Source organism: Natrix helvetica (assembly GCF_964273705.1).
Source record: "Natrix helvetica genome assembly, chromosome: 2".
NCBI classification, from domain to species: Eukaryota; Metazoa; Chordata; class Lepidosauria; order Squamata; family Natricidae; genus Natrix; species Natrix helvetica.
In genome coordinates, this window is record NC_138552.1 from 138,704,836 (window position 1) to 138,723,398 (window position 18,563).

The window sequence follows — 18,563 nt, forward strand, 5'->3', positions numbered from 1 at the left end:
GGATGTCTGGGGGGAGGTCATTCCAAAGGGTAGGGCCCACCACAGAGAAGGCCCTACTCCTGGGCACCGCCCCCTGGCACTCTCTAGAGGACGGCACCCGGAGTAGCCCCTCCCTGTGTGAGCGAGTGGGTCGCAGGGATGTATGGGACAGGACGCGATCCCGCAGGTAACTAGGCCCTGTGCCATGGAGCGCTTTGAAGATGGTAACCAGTACCTTGAAGCTGATTTATTTGGAGTACTTAATGCTCTAGTAGCCCTTTTTGACAATTGATTTTTATAGCCCATTGGGAATAGAATGTATTATACCTTGGAAATATAATCCTACCACCCCCAATCCAAAACAAAAACCCCAAATCCACTTGCTTACCGAAATAGCTAAGCATAATACATTTTATGCAAATAAATTCTTAGACTTAAAATGTCTTTGCACTTCACCCTAATTCCTTATTCCTTTGTAATTGTTAATTAATTTCAAAGCAAAATGCAAAGACTTTATCTGTACTTGGACTGGATCACATTCTAGATTACCCAACACATTAGCTCAAATTGGCACAAAATATTTTAGACAAAAGCACTTATACTTATCCATTCGTTACTATTTTATCTGGGAAGATGAAAGTAAATAGAAAACTTGTTCATCAGACTATTGGTAGCAGCAATAGTCAGCCTGAGGCCATCCATGCCTCTTAAAATGTAATGGACAGATTCTGAAAGGATAATTACAAATTTGACAAAAAGCATTATTAGAGAACTATATTGAAATTTAATTTGCCTTGTCTGCACTATAAGAAGCATTTCCCTATTCCAAGTTATTAATTATTTCTGGATTAGGAGAGTTCTCATAAAAGTACATATCTCTCTCTTCCCTACCATGAAAAATGTTTTAGTCGTCGATTTCTATAAATGTTCCTTCCTAGTTCATAAAACAGTGCGTGACAGGATAGACAGAATGCAGACTGATGGCAAATGACTTTCTTATTTACTTTTATGAGAACCTTAAAATCCATCAGTCAGTGCTTGACAGAAAACACAAAATTAGACTTTAGCATTTGAGTCCAGAAACTTATTTTTAGTACCGGAGATTAAGGGAATAGAGTCTTTTCATGTACAGAAATCTCTTCTTAATCCCCTACCTCAGTTTTCTTCATCTTAGCAATATGATTTATGACAGATCGGAAAGAAGTAGATTAATAATAAATTCTTCGTGATTTAGTAAATCCTGTTCTACCTTCTGCCTTCCTTTGGTACATGGGGTATATGCTTTGGTTCTTTATCTTATTTGCATATTTGTATCAAGGGACAAAAACAACAAGATCTTCATGAAGTTTATTATCCTAAAACTGAACGATATATAATGCTTAGGAAGGTGAAAAACTTTCAACTAAAGGATGAATGGAAATAGACAAGTACACAGACAGTGACAGCCCCTTTAAAAATAACAACTAGAGGGAGATTCAACTCCCACCAGAGGAACAAGTATCTGGTGCTGCCAAGCCAATAAAATCATTCTTTGCTGTTTTCATTATCACTTCCATATTAAAATGTGACATTACTTACAGTACTGTGGTCTTGGGTGCACTTATTTTTTTTATTGAAGTGTTGACCATCAGCCCAGTCATAAACAATGCTTTATCTATAGTTTGTAGGCAAACCAGTATCACTTCTGGACTTTGATCACATGAAATATTAATGCAGTCTTTCCTGAGCAAATGCTTGTTGTCAGGTTCTTCACTATTCTGATGAACTCCACTGGATGGAACTATATTTTGGTGGTGCTTATTCTGGAAGCCTAACATTCAGTCAGAGCTCAGAAGAGCAAACCTGCCAAAAGTTATGCCTCCCCTGAAAGGAGCAACTTTCCATCACCTTAGTTTCAGACTCCAAAGTATAATTCCATGCATGCATGCATGCATACATACATACATACATACATACATACATAAAATATGTGTGTGTGTGTGTGTGTTCCAGCATAACTTTGGAATGCCTCATGCAGTTTCAACCAAACTTGGTACACAGATGACTTACTCTTTGGAAACAAATACTGTGGGGGTAAGGCAACCCTAAAACCCTTCGGGGTAAGATACAGCCTGTTGTGCCTTAAAATGGCTTCGGTACTGCCGTAAAATGGCTTCTAGTGTACAGCTCAGTGGAGTTGCCATGGTAATGGCTTCACAGTACTCCACAAGTGGGTACCCCTCTGGTAAGGGAGAAAAATCCAACATTATGTTTGGTCTGGACATTTTCCCCCTATAAATAACACCGGGTTATCAGCTAGTAATGAATAAAAATGTAAAACTTTCTAGACATTTCAAAGTAACAAACTGTATTCTCAATAAGGGTGGAGATACCATCCATGTATGGGCTGACACTGTCCTTACTCCGATTGGACTGAGTCTGATTGCTAATTAATTAGTGAGCCTTATAACCCCCTCCTGGAGTGGCTCCACCCAGTTTCCAACTCAGTCCACTCTGGGACAGTCGGGTTATCCAACCTTTCTTCTGTTGAGTGTAGTGAGATTCAAATTACTACCACGAAAGAACAAATCATTACCTGACGTCATGAGTATTTCTGAACTGACCAGTCAGAGGCTACTGTATTTCAGCCAAAGGGCTTAGGCCCACAGGCTCGCCTGCGTCCCAGTTATCTCCTGCCCCTGTGACTCCGGTCACATCGAGACTGTTCCTGAAGGGGGAATAGGAGCGGGCGTTATTTGACAGCCAGAAGCGCAGTTTCGCTACGGGGCTTCTCTTTCTAACCGCGGCTTGCCAAAAAGAGCTGTCATTCCTCCGCCGTGCTTGCCCTCAGCTGTCGCCCCAGACGCACGCGCAGGAGCGCTCTGCTAGTTCCCCAGTGCCGTGAGATTGGCCCTGAGATAGGGAACGCACCATCCGGAAAATCCCCTGCAGCGCTGTCAAGGGCCGCGAGGTCTTCACAGGCCGAATGCCTCAGACAGTCCCGAGGCCTCCGTCAAGGGCGCGAATGCCATTTTGGCTGTAGGCGGAGCCTGATCAAGTCATGGCCACCATTTTGAGCATTCCGATCGTGCAGTCTAGATAATGGCAGACAGCAGCACACAGGAAACCATGGCAGGGGCCGCCAAAAGTGCTTCTGAGGCAGATCTTGGCCTTCTTACACTGTGGCAATCAGTGCCTTCCCCCCTCCAAGCGCTTGTCACAACAGACCGCTTCAGGAGGGAAGGCACCCAGCAAGACCGCCTCCTCATCTACTAAGGGGTCCAAAGCCAAGAAGGCATCCAAATCGGGGTCCAAGTCCTCTCATCGGGAGGCATCTGGGCTACACCACAGCGCCTGGACAATTTACCCGCCTCAGTGGGCTGCCCCAGCCCCTTGCAACCTCTTCAACTTGAGATCAGCCAGGGGCCTTTTAGCCCGATGCTGCCAATATACATCCGGGCTTTGGGGCAGCGCAGTCTCCAGACCTCAGAGCAAGCCAGCAGAAGCCACCTTTACCCCGACTGTGACCGGTCTCAGACCTGAGGGGCAGCGGCCTGTCAGATGCCCATTATACCATCGATGACTCCAGGCATCCAAGACTTCATCACCGAGACCATCAGGCAGGGCATTGCAGCGGGCCTCCAGAAGAGATCCCAGGGGGCCCAGCCGGGGGGGCAGGCCACACCACAAGCAGGGGTGACTACAGAGCCATCTGCCCACTTGTCCCTGGCCGAGCCTCTCCGCAGTCCTTCCCCCGTCTCCGAGGAGGGGGAAATCAGAGATGCCTACCTTTCTGATGGGGAAGACGTGGGCCCTGAAAAGCCCACGTGGGCAGGTTTATTTCCCCCTGCTCTGTTCATGCCGTTGTTAACTGAGGCCAAGGCCTCCTCAAATTTCGGGATCCCAGCAGACAGCGCCACTGCCACAGCACAACCTCCATCAACCAATGCGCTCTTTACGGAGCATAAGATGGAAGCTGATACCATCCCGACATCTCAATTATTCATCAATACAGTGCAGAGGCAGTGGTCAACTCCAACATCTGGGCCCGTCAACTTCGGCCAATGACCGACGGTTCTACAATGTCGCTGACCTTCTCGACAAAGCCCTCCTGTAGCCTAACGTCGATGTCCCCATCGCAGCACTGCATTTGAATACCACGCTTCCTGGGGCGCAGGAAAACATCCTTAAGCCGGAAGGCAGACAGACCGACCAAGTCCTCCAGTGGGATCACCAGACAGTAGCCTGGGCGGTGCGAGCCTCTACAGCCGCATCTTTCTTTTCCCGCTCCAGCCTCTTTTGACTTCAACAGCTACAGGAGCGCATCTCCCCGGCGGGCGATTCACGAGCCCAGCAGGACTTAAATAAAATTATTGCTGCCGTACAATTCACCACGGATGCCATGCTGAGAGCCACCAGATTTGCATCCAGGGCCATGGCCTCCTCAGTGGCCTCGCATAGGCTTCTTTGCCTTCGCCAAGTGGCACCTGGCGTCGAAGCCATATAAGGGGGGAGACCTCTTCGGGGACTCGCTTACACTCTTATTGATCGAGGGCAAGGATAAGCCTCTGGAGGGCGAAAAACAGCCAAAAATGATGGCCAAAATCAGCTGAAGCTGACAGGGTAATACCTCACATGCCCTAACAAATGGCTACACCTGCCACTTGTGGCATGCATGCCATAGGTTCGCCATCATGGGCATAGGGTTTCCTCTTCGTTTATATACAGTAGCTAGTCCTGCCATTATTGCTGGGTTGTGGTTTTATACTCGGTAGTTTCTTGATTAAGTTATTGTTCTCTGTGTGATTGTCTGGCATTAATTCCTGCTTATCTAATGTTGTCAGTTCTGTCTAAGAAGAATGAATGCCAGACAAAGAAGAAAAATGTTTAGAATGTTTCCATCTTAATTTTTATTGTCTCTTAAGAATGGTGTGTAAATCTGGTTTATTTCTATGTGCCTATTGATAGCTGATGCCAAGCTTCCCTAGTGTTTTGGAATTAAGTTTGGTCTAGGGTGCTCAGTTTTCTACTTGAAACTATGGTTGAATGTGTCCATGTAGAGTGATATTAAAGAGTTTTCATTGTATTTTCTGACTACTAATTGGTGCTCGTGGTATATATGTTCTGCTAGTATTCTGCCTATTTGTCCTACATAGTTGCTGTTACAGTCCTTATATTGTATGTTGTAGCTGGCTTCTGTTTTTTCTTCTCTGTCTACTGGGTCTTTTGGGTACTTAAGATATTTGGAGGGCTTTAATTGGTTTGTGTGCTGTGGTAATGCCATGTGGTTGTAATAGCATCTTGGTTGTTTCTGAAATGTTTTGATGTATAGTAGTGTTATCGTTTGGTTGTGCTGTAGTTGAGTGGTCAGGAACATTTGGATAAAGTTGCATTCGTATTCCATTTTGTTGGAATATATTGTGTGGCAGTGTTGTTTTTTTTCTGGTGTTTTGCGTGCTGCAGTGCATTTGTACTCCTGAATAATGTTCTTAAACAGCTCCTCTTGTGGGAGGTTGGATTGTTAATTTGATAATGGAGCACATGGTTAGTATGAGTTTTTTTCAGATAAGATTGTATTTGCCCTTGTTTCCTCTGCTGATAGATCCATCTGGCTTCCTAGTCAGCTTTAACTTCTTGGGAATTACTGCTAAAATGGAGGGAAAAGATTGCCAATTCCCAGAGGGATAGAAACACTGTTCTTGTCTTTTTGCGCCACTTTTGTGCATTTCGGTGCACAAATGAAGGCTTTCAGTAGCAGGCTGTCATATGCTTGTCAGTTAATACATATAAACATTATAGAATGCCCTATAACCGTGATGGCGAACCGATGGCATGCATGCCATAGGTGGCATGCATAGCCATTTGTTAGGGCATGTGAGGCGTTGCCCTGTCAGCTCCAGCGCACATGCGTGCGCTGGCCAACTGATTTTCGCCTTCATTTTTTGCTGTTTTTCAGGAGGCTTCCCTGAAGCCTCTGGAGGGAGAAAAACGGCCCTATGCGCAACCCGGAAGTCTGTTCCCAAACTTTCGGTTTGCGTGTTGGGCCATTGTTTGCCCTCCTTTTGGGCTGTTTTTGCCCTCCCCAGGCTCCTAAAAAGCCTCTGGGGCCTGGGGAAGGCCAGAAACGGGTCCATCGTGTGCCAAAAGTGGGGGAGGGCGGGGTTCATGTGTGCATGCATGAGGGGTTGCACATGCATGCACAGGGGGTTGCACACATAGAATTATGGGTGTGGGCACGCCCGCACACAACCCCCCTGCGCTCCCCTCGCTTCTGGCAAGCGATGGCAAAAAGGTTAGCCATCCCTGCCCTATGAGAGCATGCTCCAAAATATAAAATGATTTTACTTAAAAATAATAACACAAGTTTGTGTGACCTTTTACTGCCATGCCAGAAAGCAAATGGAAAGGCTTGTCCCTAGACAACAGCACACGTCTTCACGCAATTCTCTAGAAACAGCTGATTGTGGTATTTTTCTGCACCAGTTGGCAGCCGTGTATGCTCTCCTGCATTGAGGTTGGGTGCCTATGACCTGCTTGCACACGAAGAGAAGATGATCATGTACCACGTTCCTCTGAGAAGTTAAAAGGTTAACCGCAATTATAGGTAGAATTCTCCATGTATTTTTACCTCATGAGGTCAGTGGAATTCTAGCAGGTGGTTCATTGCAGGTTCTTCACATTCCTCTCTCAGAGCCTTCCACTCCACCTTCCCACATTTGCCAGCATTCCATAGCCCAACAGTGCTTGCTCCCTCATTCCCTCTCTGTATTTATCACTAGTCAGCTGTTTCACAAAAAGCCTTCAGCAGCAGATTTGTTTAGTGAAATTCACAAAAGTAGCAACACAAGTTGTGTAGTTCAGAAAACTGTAAAGAGTGAGCAGGTCTTAAACATAATAAATGACCGAGTTCATCTGTGCTGTACTGTGCTAAGTTGGATTGTGATCTTGCACAAGCAGCCAAAAAAAAGTGCAAATAGGACATAAGTGATGTGTTAATCTTGTTATGTTATAAAAAAACTTTAAGTGTGCCTTAATTAGATGATTATTTACATATTTAAACGTTGTTTTTCACTTGTACAGTAGGCAAAATTAAGATCATTGAATCTGTTCAGTTAAACTAGTCCTCATTGCCAAATTTACATGGATAATTGTTAAAGGTTTTATTAGATTCTTATGAAAAAATTATAGGACACCAGTCTTACAATGTTATGAATATATGTTTACATTTTAAAATTTCCCTGTATGTTATTATTAGCTACCCTGAAGACCATTTTAGTGGAAAGATGGGATATACATTTAATCAATGTGTTCTTTTTACCAGGTTGCCAACTTGGCCTGTTCTATCTCAAATAATGAAGAAGGTGTGAAATTGGTTCATATGTCAGCAAGTCAGCTTGAAGCACTGTGTCCTCAGGTAAATTTCAAGCTTGATACATCATTTTCATGTTCCAATTTTATATTAGAGCTGTGGAACATAAGTACCTTTAGAAAAATGTAATGTATTGTCTGATAGAACAATTTTGTTGGTAGGTTGATTTTTAGATAGAACACAGAAGCTCACTCAAGTAGCTATAAAAAAAACCATACATTTATCACCTGTATTCAAGAACCTGGATGTTTTTAGAAGTAATTTATTAAAAAGTGTAAAACATTTAATTTAATACCGTGTTTCCCCAAAAAAACAACCTGTCCTGAAACTAAGGCCTTGCCACATTTTTCGCATGGGTAAAAATATAAGCCCTCTGGACAACCCCTCCTCCAGCCAGGCAGAGCACCGCTCACCGACCTAGCGGTATCCCGAAGGCACCAAGCGGGGGGAGAAAGGCACGTTGCTTGCCGCCTTCAGGATACCGCTAGGTTGGGGAGTGGCGTTCTGCCTGGCCAGAAGGGGGAGTTGCCGGGCGGCTGATCCCTTGCAAGCGGGCTCCCGAAGAGTCGGGCACAGCCTCAGGGGTGAAGCAGCCATGAGATGACCATGCTCACAAGCAGCCGCCGGGCAAACCCCCTCTCCAGCCAGGCAGAGCGCCATTCACTGACCTAGGGGGTATCCCTAAGGCGCCAAGACACGTGGCACTCTGCCCGCTCCCCAGCTCTCGCGGCTTGGCACATTCGGGATACCCCCTAGGTCAGTGCATGGAGCTCTGCTCGGCTGGAGAGGATGGTTGCGCGAGCACCTGTTCCGCGCCCAGCTCGCATGCCTCCCAGCCTCACCATGCCCTGGCCCAGCTCTCCTTGCAGGGCCAGGGCGCTGGCACCGCTTTCGCCGGCGGCGGCGCACTTCGAGCATAACTACTTCAGCTTCCAATTCTTCCAGCAACGGCCGCTCTAGGAGTACGCTCTATGGTTGTGGGCCCTAGGGCAGCCGGACGGCAACCATAGAGCGCACTCCTAGAGTGGCCGTTGCTGGAAGAATTGGAAGCTGAGTTCTGGAGATTGGAAGCCGGAGAAGAAGTTATGCTCGAAACGTGGTGGCAGCAGCGAAAGCGGTGGCGGTGCCCTGGCCCTCCAGGGAGAGCTGGGCCAGGGCATAGTGAGGCTGGGAGGCATGCGAGCTGGAGGCAGGACAGGCGCTCGCGCAACCACCCTCTCCAGCCAAGCAGAGCTCCATGCACTGACCTAGAGGGTATCCCGAATGTGCCAATCCGTGGGAGCTGGGGAGCGGGCAGAGCGCCATGTGGCTTGGCGCCTTAAGGATACCCCCTAGGTCAGTGAATGGCACTCTGCCCGGCTGGAGAAGGGGTTTGCCGGGTGGCTGCTCGTAAGTGTGGACACCTCCTGGTTGTTTCACTCCTAAGGCTGTGCCCGGCTTTTAGGGAGCCCGCTCGCAGCCGTCCGGCAACCCCAAAACAATAAGCCCTCCCTGATAATAAGGCCCAAGCCATATTTTGCGGGTCAAACACAGGGAAACACAGTAGCATGCCAGATCCAGCAGGAATTATATAGTTTTGAACACTGCAACATAGAGGAAAGCTACTTAAAGCTCTTCTCAAGCTAATTGTATGCAACCCACTATTTCAGGACCCCACTATTAGAGATGACATCACTCATAAAATCTCTCTATGCTTTTCTTGAAGCTTACTACTAAAGAAAGAGAAAAGGATATTATTAAAATAAGAAATGTATCATGGAAAACACATGTGTACAAGTCCTTGTTTTTGTCCTGCCCAAAACCTGCTTCATTCCTAATAGTTCATCCCTATAGAAATGAAGCCCCTGGCAGAAAACACTGTCTTACCTGAAGGAATGACTCTTGAGCTGTACTATAATGTATACTTCTTGAAATGGCCTTTGAAGGGCATTCAGAAACTTCAGCTAGTTAGGGTATTGTAGTTCCCCAATTAATGGGATTTATAGTAGGAAGTATACGGTCATGGCAAGCCAATTTTATTCCCTGCCAAGCACAAATCACTTACACTGATAGCCAGTTACAGCTTCTATCACTTGACTGCATTCTATTCAAGGACCAAATCCTAATACCTCTGGGTAAAAATCTTCACCAGTCTACCCACTACAGTACAACCAACACAACCTGTGAAAAAGATAATGGTACTGTACATCAAAAACATCTCAAAAGCAACCAATAGATTACTACAAACACAGCACACACATTATGGGGAATCGCTGCCCTCCAGGGAGAATAAAGAGACATAATAGTTTAGAAACATCTGCCCCTTCCAAGGAAATACAGTCAGTCTGGTGAGATTCTTGTAATATAAGGGATCAACAATAAAATATCTACTTTGGCTTATTTGTGAGTGTTCTGGCTGGTTGCGTCTGACATAAGCCAACTAAAGCCCTCCAAAACATCTTAAGAAAACCAAAATTTATTAACATAAGGAAGAGAGTTCAGGTTCTTTTGCAATTGATGAGTTAGCTGCTCTGTTGAAAAGGTGGGCTATAGATTTAAAATAAAAAAAATAAGTGTAAGGTAGCATAAAATAGGTGTTAGCAACTGGGAAATGATCAAATCTACCTCTGGAGCTTAACTGAATCACTTGGCTTTCTCAGCACTCCATTCCATAGGACAGGGCTGTCAAACTCGCGGCGATGCATCATGCATCAGCGAAGGGGAAAGTCCCAATATGTCACATGACGCCACCGTGACGACACAAGTTTGACACCTCCGCCATAGGAGAACGGCTTTTGCTGGTTGACTTGTCAGTTTCATAGAAAACTAGGCATGTTGTAAAAATTGGTAAATCAACAACTGTGAACATTTTGCTTTGCAGGTAATTAATGCAGCATTGGCTTTGGCTGCCAAGCCACAAAGTAAACTGGCTCAAGAAAACATGGAGTTGTTTAAAGAGCAGTGGGAAAAGCAAGTACGTGTGTTAACAGATGCTGTGGATGACATCACTTCCATTGATGATTTTCTAGCAGTATCAGGTAATTAGTTATACATCAGCTTACATTTATTTTTTTTGAAGTTGATCAAATTTTATAAATGTTGAAGATTGCCTCAAGGAATCCTGTAAATATTCCTATTAATATAGTACTTGTGAAGGGAGTCCCCAAAATGAAAATAGTGCAGAATGTAAGACTACTAATTGGCATACAGTGTTTGTATTATATTGTGCCTGCACTTAAATATTTGAGGCAGTTGATTTCTGGGCAGAATTTAAACTAGTAGTATTTGGACTTTAAACCCATAAAAGTTCTTGTCATTATCCTTTTTTATGAGCCTTATTTTCCTTATTTTCAGAATCACTCTTGTAGTACAATATGGGAGAAATTTACTTTGTATGACTCTTAAACTGTGGAATGCATGCCTTCAGGAATTATGGATAGTCTCCATTCTCTTTGTCTTTAGAAAAGGAGGATTAAGGCATAGCATGTTTCAAGTTACACTGTTTTTAGTTAAATACTTTGTAATTGTGTTTTGTTTTATATCCTTGATTTATCTGCTTGGAAAATATATTTTTAACAGGTTAATGTTTTGTGCGAAAGAGCCTATTGTTTCAGATAAATGAAGCACATAAAAGAGAAAGTTAAAAGTTTCTTGAATATAAATAATAGCTATGGGTATCTCTACCTTGATCCCACTGAAACAAAGCCTTTTACAAGGGACCATTAAAAAAGAAGAATCTTTCAAATGAAGCAAAATTAAATAAAGTTTACATTTTCTTCAGAGAGCAGGGTTTTTTTTCATTTGTTCTGAAACTAGCAGTAGTCTTCCATGTCCAGAATAAATCAATGCTGAATCAAACGGGGCACCTATCATTCTCATCCAGGGCCAAATTATTTGCAGGACTCTTTGCCTCCAATTATTTCTTTTCACCACCAGATCTAAGAGGATAGCCATACTCCTGGTTTCTTTTATTAAACAAGGCCTCTCACAAGACCAAGAAAATGTGCCTTCTCTATTGTGGGGCCTGCCCTATGGAATAGACACACACACACACACACACACACACACAGAGAGAGAGAGAGAGAGAGAGAGAGAGAGAGAGAGAGAGATTCTGATAGTCCTGACTTTGTTACCCTTTAGTAAAACATTAAAGGCCTAACTTTTCTTTCAAGTATTGGGGTCAGGGGAGCCCCTGTTGGTTAATGTTTAATGTGGATTTTTTAAACAATTGGCATATTGAATATTAATTGTTACTGTAATTGTTTGAAATTGTTTTTGTTTTGTTTTATTACTGTTAGTCAGCCAGAGTTGCTATAATGAGATGGGTGACCGTATAATTTGTTTTAATAAATATTCAATATTTATGTCCAGAATGAGACTTCTAAGGCATAATGCAATGGTGACCAATTACTTGTGCTGTATTGTAGAATTTTTAAAAGCCCCCATTTGTGAAATTACCACATTTTTGTATTTGTTAGATGCCACGTTTTTAAGTACTTCTGAGTCAGTGACAACTTTTGAGCATTTTGCAATAACAAACCTTAGGTAATTAGGAAAATAGATAATAAACTGACAATGGCATTCATTAAAAAGGATTTTGGGATGTTTCCCCCCCAGTTTTATTACAAATTTCAACTAAAACAACTGTCAGATTAGGCATGGCCATCTAGCATAATAATATGTACCCATTTGCTGGCAGTCCTACCCACATCATCTACAAATGGTACTGTTTATATGGTATAATTTTAGTGCAATGTAATCCATCATGAGTGGATTATCTCATGATCAATTTTTGGTGAATTGCTGGAACAGATTTAAAGAGAACTCTGGCACAAAGAATTTTTTGTGAGGTTCCTAGAGTTCAAATCCCAAATTATTCTATTAGAGTTTTAAGATTATCAAAATTACCTGTTTTATTTAATATAGAAGCTGTATTTTGCATTAACATCATTCCATAGTTATACATCATTCCATAGTTGAGACCAGCTGCAGACATTAATCCATGGACAGCAGACTAATCATACATAGAAATACTGCCAAATTTGGGGCATCTGATGTGCCAAACCTAGCAGATAACCTAGCCAGAATGCTAGTGAAAGTTTGCAGCTGGCCAAAGAGCTGGTTGCATAACAAACATTACTTCATTATACCAAAATTGGACATCTGCACAGCCACTTGGAATGGACACACTGAACACCATGTTGGCAAGAAGGAATTCATTGCTTGAGATTATCACATTGCATGTCATAATGTTATAATGTGATAATATCTGAATTGCACTGAATTAGAGACCAAAATCAATAAAACTGACAAAATAACTTAAAACAGGTATTAACAAATAACACCATGTTAATATTTTGGTTAGCAGTTGGGGAAACATTTCCAAATGGAAAGGAAGGGAGAGAAAACATCGTTAAAACGTATTTCTGTAGTGTTTTTGTTCTATAGTTTTTTTTATCCGTCTTTTGTTTTATATCTTTATCTAAAACTATTAAAAACTCTATTTTTATCTTTATTCCTTTAACACATTTCTCTTTATCTTTTCTCTTTATATTGTTTGATGTTTATATTTTTAAATTTGTAAACATTCATCAATAAAACTTATTTCAAAAAAGCTTAATATAAAAAAACATAACATTTGCCACCAGTAATGTCAGGGCATTAAGCAGACTGGAACTCCATGACCCTAGAACTGGAAGTGGCCTCACAAAAACACAAGTACCATGTGTTTGTTACCCCTCTCAGATATAAACAGGGAAAGACTAAATCAACTAGGCAGATGAGATATTGTAAGATCTTCAGAGGATTAATTTCCAGGATGTGGTTTTTTTCAACAACTGTGCAATTGTAAAGAACTGCTGAGACCACCAGTAAAATCCAGTACTCATTCAAACACTAGAAAAATCAGACCTTGAATGCAGAGCCCACGATAGATGAAGTAAAAGTGACAATAAAACTACTGAGAAATGGTAAAACAGTTGGAATGGTTGAAGTCATGGTTGGGACACTCTGATTCAGTGACTGCATTGACTGTTACGACTCATTTGGCACTCAGAAAAGTTCTCCATTGCATGGAAAGGACACGTACATCACTACTTTGATGAAAGATGACAGCTCTAGTACCAAAGCTGGTATGTAAGCCTTCTATCAATCATTGGAAAGGTCTTCATGAGGATGATTCAATTTACTTCCAGAAGCAACAGGAACAGATAACTAAGGAACAGCACCCCATTTCCACCTAAACCAAGGATGCTGTGACCAAATTTTCATCAACTAATGGAAGAGAGAATTTGATGTGACAATCTGTCACTGCATTTCTTGACTTTCAAGCAACCTTCAATAGTGCATACTGACCAACTTTAAAGAAAAGTACATGAATAACATAGCAAAATATATATAAAAGAAGCACAATACTATGATACACATAGGATGGAAATATGTAGTCAAGTTTGTAAATTATGAGAAATTCAAGAAGTTATATGTAAGTTATAGGTTACATTTTGAAATACATTGGTTCATAAGAGAGAAATAAGTATTCAATATATTAATCTCTAGACCAGAGTTCCCCAACCTTTCTGGGTTGGTGGCCCGGAGTGGGGGGAGGGGGGGAAAGGCATGGTTTTGTGGGAGGGGTAGGTGCATATACATGTGAGTGGGGCCGTGAGCACCTGTGACAAACCTGGCACGAGTGGGGTCAAGAGCATCCATGACGCTCGTGCCATTGGGCTGCAAGTGGGACCGCGAGTACCTGCTCAGACGAGTGGGGCTGTATACACATGCATGTGCGCCAACCATCTACTCATGCGGCCTGCAGCCCAGTCGTGGTCTGTGGCCCACAGGTTGGACCCTGATCTAGGCCATTTATCCAATTAAGTACAATGTTCGTTAGTTGGAGAAAATCTGCTTTTCCTCCTGTATAAGCTCTCAAATGGCAGCCAGTCACTAAATGATCTGATGAGGAACACCACATTCAGTGGAGGAAACTGCCTCATTTAAACAGAGAGGCTTAACAGATACCATGCAAGCTACGAATCCTGAACAGTTTTCCAGTACAGGTGAGTGGCATCAAAACCTGCTAATTTTTGTGTTGGATCAGATACATTTTTTCGTAATCTAGACAAGAAAACTTACAGCAGTTCCAGCAACCTGTATAACTTTCAGTGGAATTCTTAATTTAACTGGCATCAGGCAAGCTTGTGCGATATTACCCCTGCCGCTCGACGTCATAGTTGATACTGTAATGAGGAAAGATTTTGATAGGCAAGTAATAGAGTATAGCTAAACCACTACAGGTAGTCCTAAACTTATGACCACAATTGAATCCAGCATTTATGTTGCTAAGTGAGAAATTTGTTAAAGATTTGCCCCATTTTATGGTTTTTCTTGTCATGTTTGTTAAGTGAATCACTGCAGTTATTATGTTAGTAACATGGTTGTTAATTGAAGCTGGCTTCCCCATTGACTTTGCTTGTTAGAAGGTCGCAAAAGGGGATCATATGATCCTCGGACATTGCAATCACCAGAAATACGAACCACTTGTCAAGCATCCAAATGTAAATCATGTGACCATGGGGATGCTGCAATGGTCATAAGTGTGAAAAATGATCATAAGTCGTAACTTCAGACGATCACTAAACAAACTTTTGTCAGTCAAGGACTTCCTGTATTTACAATACAATAGTAGAGTTGGAAGGGACCTTGGAGGTCTTCTAGTCCAACCCCCTGCCTAGGCAGGAAACCCTATACCGTTTCAGACAAATAGCTATCCAACATCTTCTTAAAGACTTCCAGTGTTGGGGCATTCACAACTTCTGGAGGCAAGCTGTTCCACTGATTAATTGTTCTCACTGTCAGGAAATTTCTCCTCAGTTCTAAGTTGCTTCTCTCCTTGATTAGTTTCCACCCATTGCTTCTTGTTCTACCCTCAGGTGCTTTGGAGAATAGTTTGACTCCCTCTTCTTTGTGGCAACCTCTGAGATATTGGAATAATGCTATCATGTCTCCCCTAGTCCTTCTTTCTCTTAAGCTAAACATACCCAGTTCCTGCAACCGTTCTTCATATGTTTTAGTCTCCAGTCCCCTAATCATCTTTGTTGCTCTTCTCTGCACTCTTTCTAGAGTCTCCACATCTTTTTTACATCGTGGCGACCAGAACTGAATGCAGTATTCCAAGTGTGGCCTTACCAAGGCATTATAAAGTGGTATTAACACTTCACGTGATCTTGATTCTATCCCTCTGTTGATGCAGCCTAGAACTGTGTTGGCTTTTTTGGCAGCTGCTGCACACTGCTGGCTCATATTTAAATGGTTGTCCACTAGGACTCCAAGATCCCTTTCACAGTTACTACTACTGAGTAAGGTATCACCTATACTGTACCTGTGCATTCCGTTTTTGTTGCCTAAATGTAGAACCTTACTCTTTTCACCATTGAATTTCATTTTATTAGATAGTGCCCAATGTTCAAGTTTGTCAAGATCCTTCTGTATCTTAAGCCTATCTTCTGGAGTGTTGGCTATTCCTGCCAGCTTGGTATCATCTGCAAATTTGATGAGTTCCCCATTTATTCCCTCATCCAAATCATTGATGAAGATGTTGAAGAGTACTGGGCCTAAAACAGAGCCTTGGGGTACTCCACTGCATACTTCCCTCCATGTAGATGCAGTTCCATTGAGAACTACACGTTGAGTGCGGTTGGTCAGCCAGTTACCAATCCATCTGGTGGTGATGCTGTCTAACCCACATTCTTCTACTTTATCTAGTAGTAGGTTATGGTCTACCTTATCAAAAGCCTTACTGAAGTCCAAGTAAACTATATCAACGGCATTCCTCTGGTCCACTAATTTTGTCACATTATCAAAGAATGCAATAAGATTAGTCTGGCATGATCTGTTTTTGACAAATCCATGTTGGCTTTTGGCTATTACTTTGTTTGCTTCTAGGTGTTCGCAAATTCGTTGCTTGATTATTTTTTCCAGAATCTTTCCTGGTATTGAGGTTAGGCTGATAGGTCTGTAGTTTCCTGGATCTAATTTTTTCCCTTTTTTGAAGATGGGAACCACATCAGCTCTTTTCCAGTCCTCTGGTAGTTCCCCGGTGTTCCAGGATCTCTGAAAGATATAATTCAGTGGTTCTGAGATCTCGTCTGCTAGTTCCTTCAGAACTCTGGGGTGTAATCCATCCGGTCCTGGTGATTTGAACTCATCTAGGGTAGACAGGTGCTCACTTACCATTTTCTTCCCTATTTCAATTTGTGTTCCTAATTTTGTGGTGCTGCTTTTGATAGGTTGGACTGTTTTATCCCTTTGTGTAAAGACAGATGCAAAACATGAGTTAAATAGTTCTGCTTTCTCCCTGTTGCTTGTCACCTTCTTGCCACTTTCTCCTAGCAATGGACCAATTGTTTCCTTAACTTTTTTCTTGTTTTTAACATGTTGGAAGAAGCTTTTTTTGTTAATTTTTACTTTTGTGGCAAGCCTTTCTTCATTGTGAGCCTTAGCTTTCCTCACTTCATCTTTACAGGCTCGGGCTATTTGCTGATATTCTGCCTTAGTTATGTCCCCCTCCTTCCACTTTTTATACTTACTTTTTTTGTCTTTCAGTTTGTCAGATAGTTGTTTATGCAGCCATGCTGGTTTCTTTTGGGAGCTGTTGTTTTTCTTCTTTAATCAACTTCATATTTGCTGATCATAATGCCATTTTTGTAGGCAGCATTACAGAAGCCATTGACATCTGGCATGACATTACAAGCACTTCATTCCTACAGTGTCAGTATCAATGCAACAGATATTTTGATAACTGATGGGTCACAGTTTGCTGTTTGTCCCAATAAAGCCTACATAGAGTAAGTGAACCACTAGAAATATCGCGAATCACCAGGGGAAAAACAGAAAACAGCACTTTCAGCTACACCTCTCTTTAGATTGTTAAGGCATTTTAGTACCTGTGGAGGAAATGAAACATTTCTCTGAAAACCAAGATGCAAATCTTATTGGCACTAGTCCTGCCATATCTTGCTATATGGATTTGGGCCATGGACGCCATTAAAATCAAAACTGAATAAGATTGATTTTTTTTAATGTGTCTACAGTAAATACTGGGAATATTTTTAAACAGCCACCTCAAGAATGATATCATCAGAAAGTGGCCTGCATAAAACCCAACATCAGCACCAAAGATAATATGGACAAAACATGTTAAAGATAATCTGAAAAAACCTAAGTTTCAACCTAAATAACACAGCCTCAGTTGGAAGCATGGAGAAAACCAACATAAAACATCTCATCTGCTATCCAGCAGGACCCACAACAATGTACTGGCTCCAAGGACACCCTCTTAAATGAATAAAGAACAGCAACTGATAGGAGACATTTGAAGATTTTTCTGTAGTTCACATTCAACATGCAACATGTCTGTTTGCTGATCTGACTGAGACCTCTTGCATAGTATACATTTCAATAATAAGAATATGCTTACAGTCTGTATTTGGTATGATACTTATCTGCCCTTGTCCCTTTGCAAGCAACAACAGCACTCGACCTTTGTCCATTAGAATCACAGAGATTTGAATCATTTGACCAGCAGCTTCAACATTATCATTTTATTTTCCTTCATATCATTCCTTGTATAATTAAGTAAAAGAATTTAAGTTCTTTTCAGCAGACTTATGAAAGGAAAGAGTTGCTCTAATTAACTGTTCTTTCATATTATGGACTGTAATTTGTATTCCTCACTCAGTGTCCTTCATAGGTTTTGGTTCACATCTGGTATGTTAGTTTGTTTTTACAAAACTGTATTGCTAAAAGTAGGTTCTGCAGCTTCTGTAGTGTGATTTAATACATAAATTGCGCCAAAGTTTTTACACCTGTGTTTTGTATGCACAGCACAGGTAAATACCAGAAGCTTATAAACACAGCATTGCTACGTTCTTTAAGACTGAATAGGAATTTTGCATTCTGCCAGATATACCAGTATGCCCACATCACAACTAAATTGTTTTCAATTGCTTGATCTCTGTAATTCTAGTAATTCTGTTGGGCACCTTACAGATTTTCTTCATCATGTTGCATGATTTACATAAAGTTGTTTGGATTGTTTAACTGGGTAGAACATTTTGAATGTGAAATGTTTTATTCATAATGATAATTATTATTAGCTTCCTATTCTATGTTTCTATACCTCTTCTGTGCAATTCCAGTAGTTTTCTATACAAATTATTAAAATAAAAATGCTATAAAATATAGGGAGGTTAACAAGATA

At 41.9% G+C, this 18,563-nt stretch overlaps 1 protein-coding gene across 1 annotated transcript in view; it reads left to right on the forward strand.

Annotated features, from left to right (window-relative positions):
* The window catches only part of CTNNA1 (catenin alpha 1), a 72,675-nt gene that overhangs the window by 39,218 nt on the left and 14,894 nt on the right, over positions 1-18,563 (forward strand). Inside the window, exons 10-11 of the mRNA XM_081943893.1 lie at positions 7,280-7,372; positions 10,188-10,344. Coding sequence (XP_081800019.1) covers positions 7,280-7,372; positions 10,188-10,344 — 250 coding nt within the window. The remainder of the gene's footprint in view (positions 1-7,279; positions 7,373-10,187; positions 10,345-18,563) is intronic.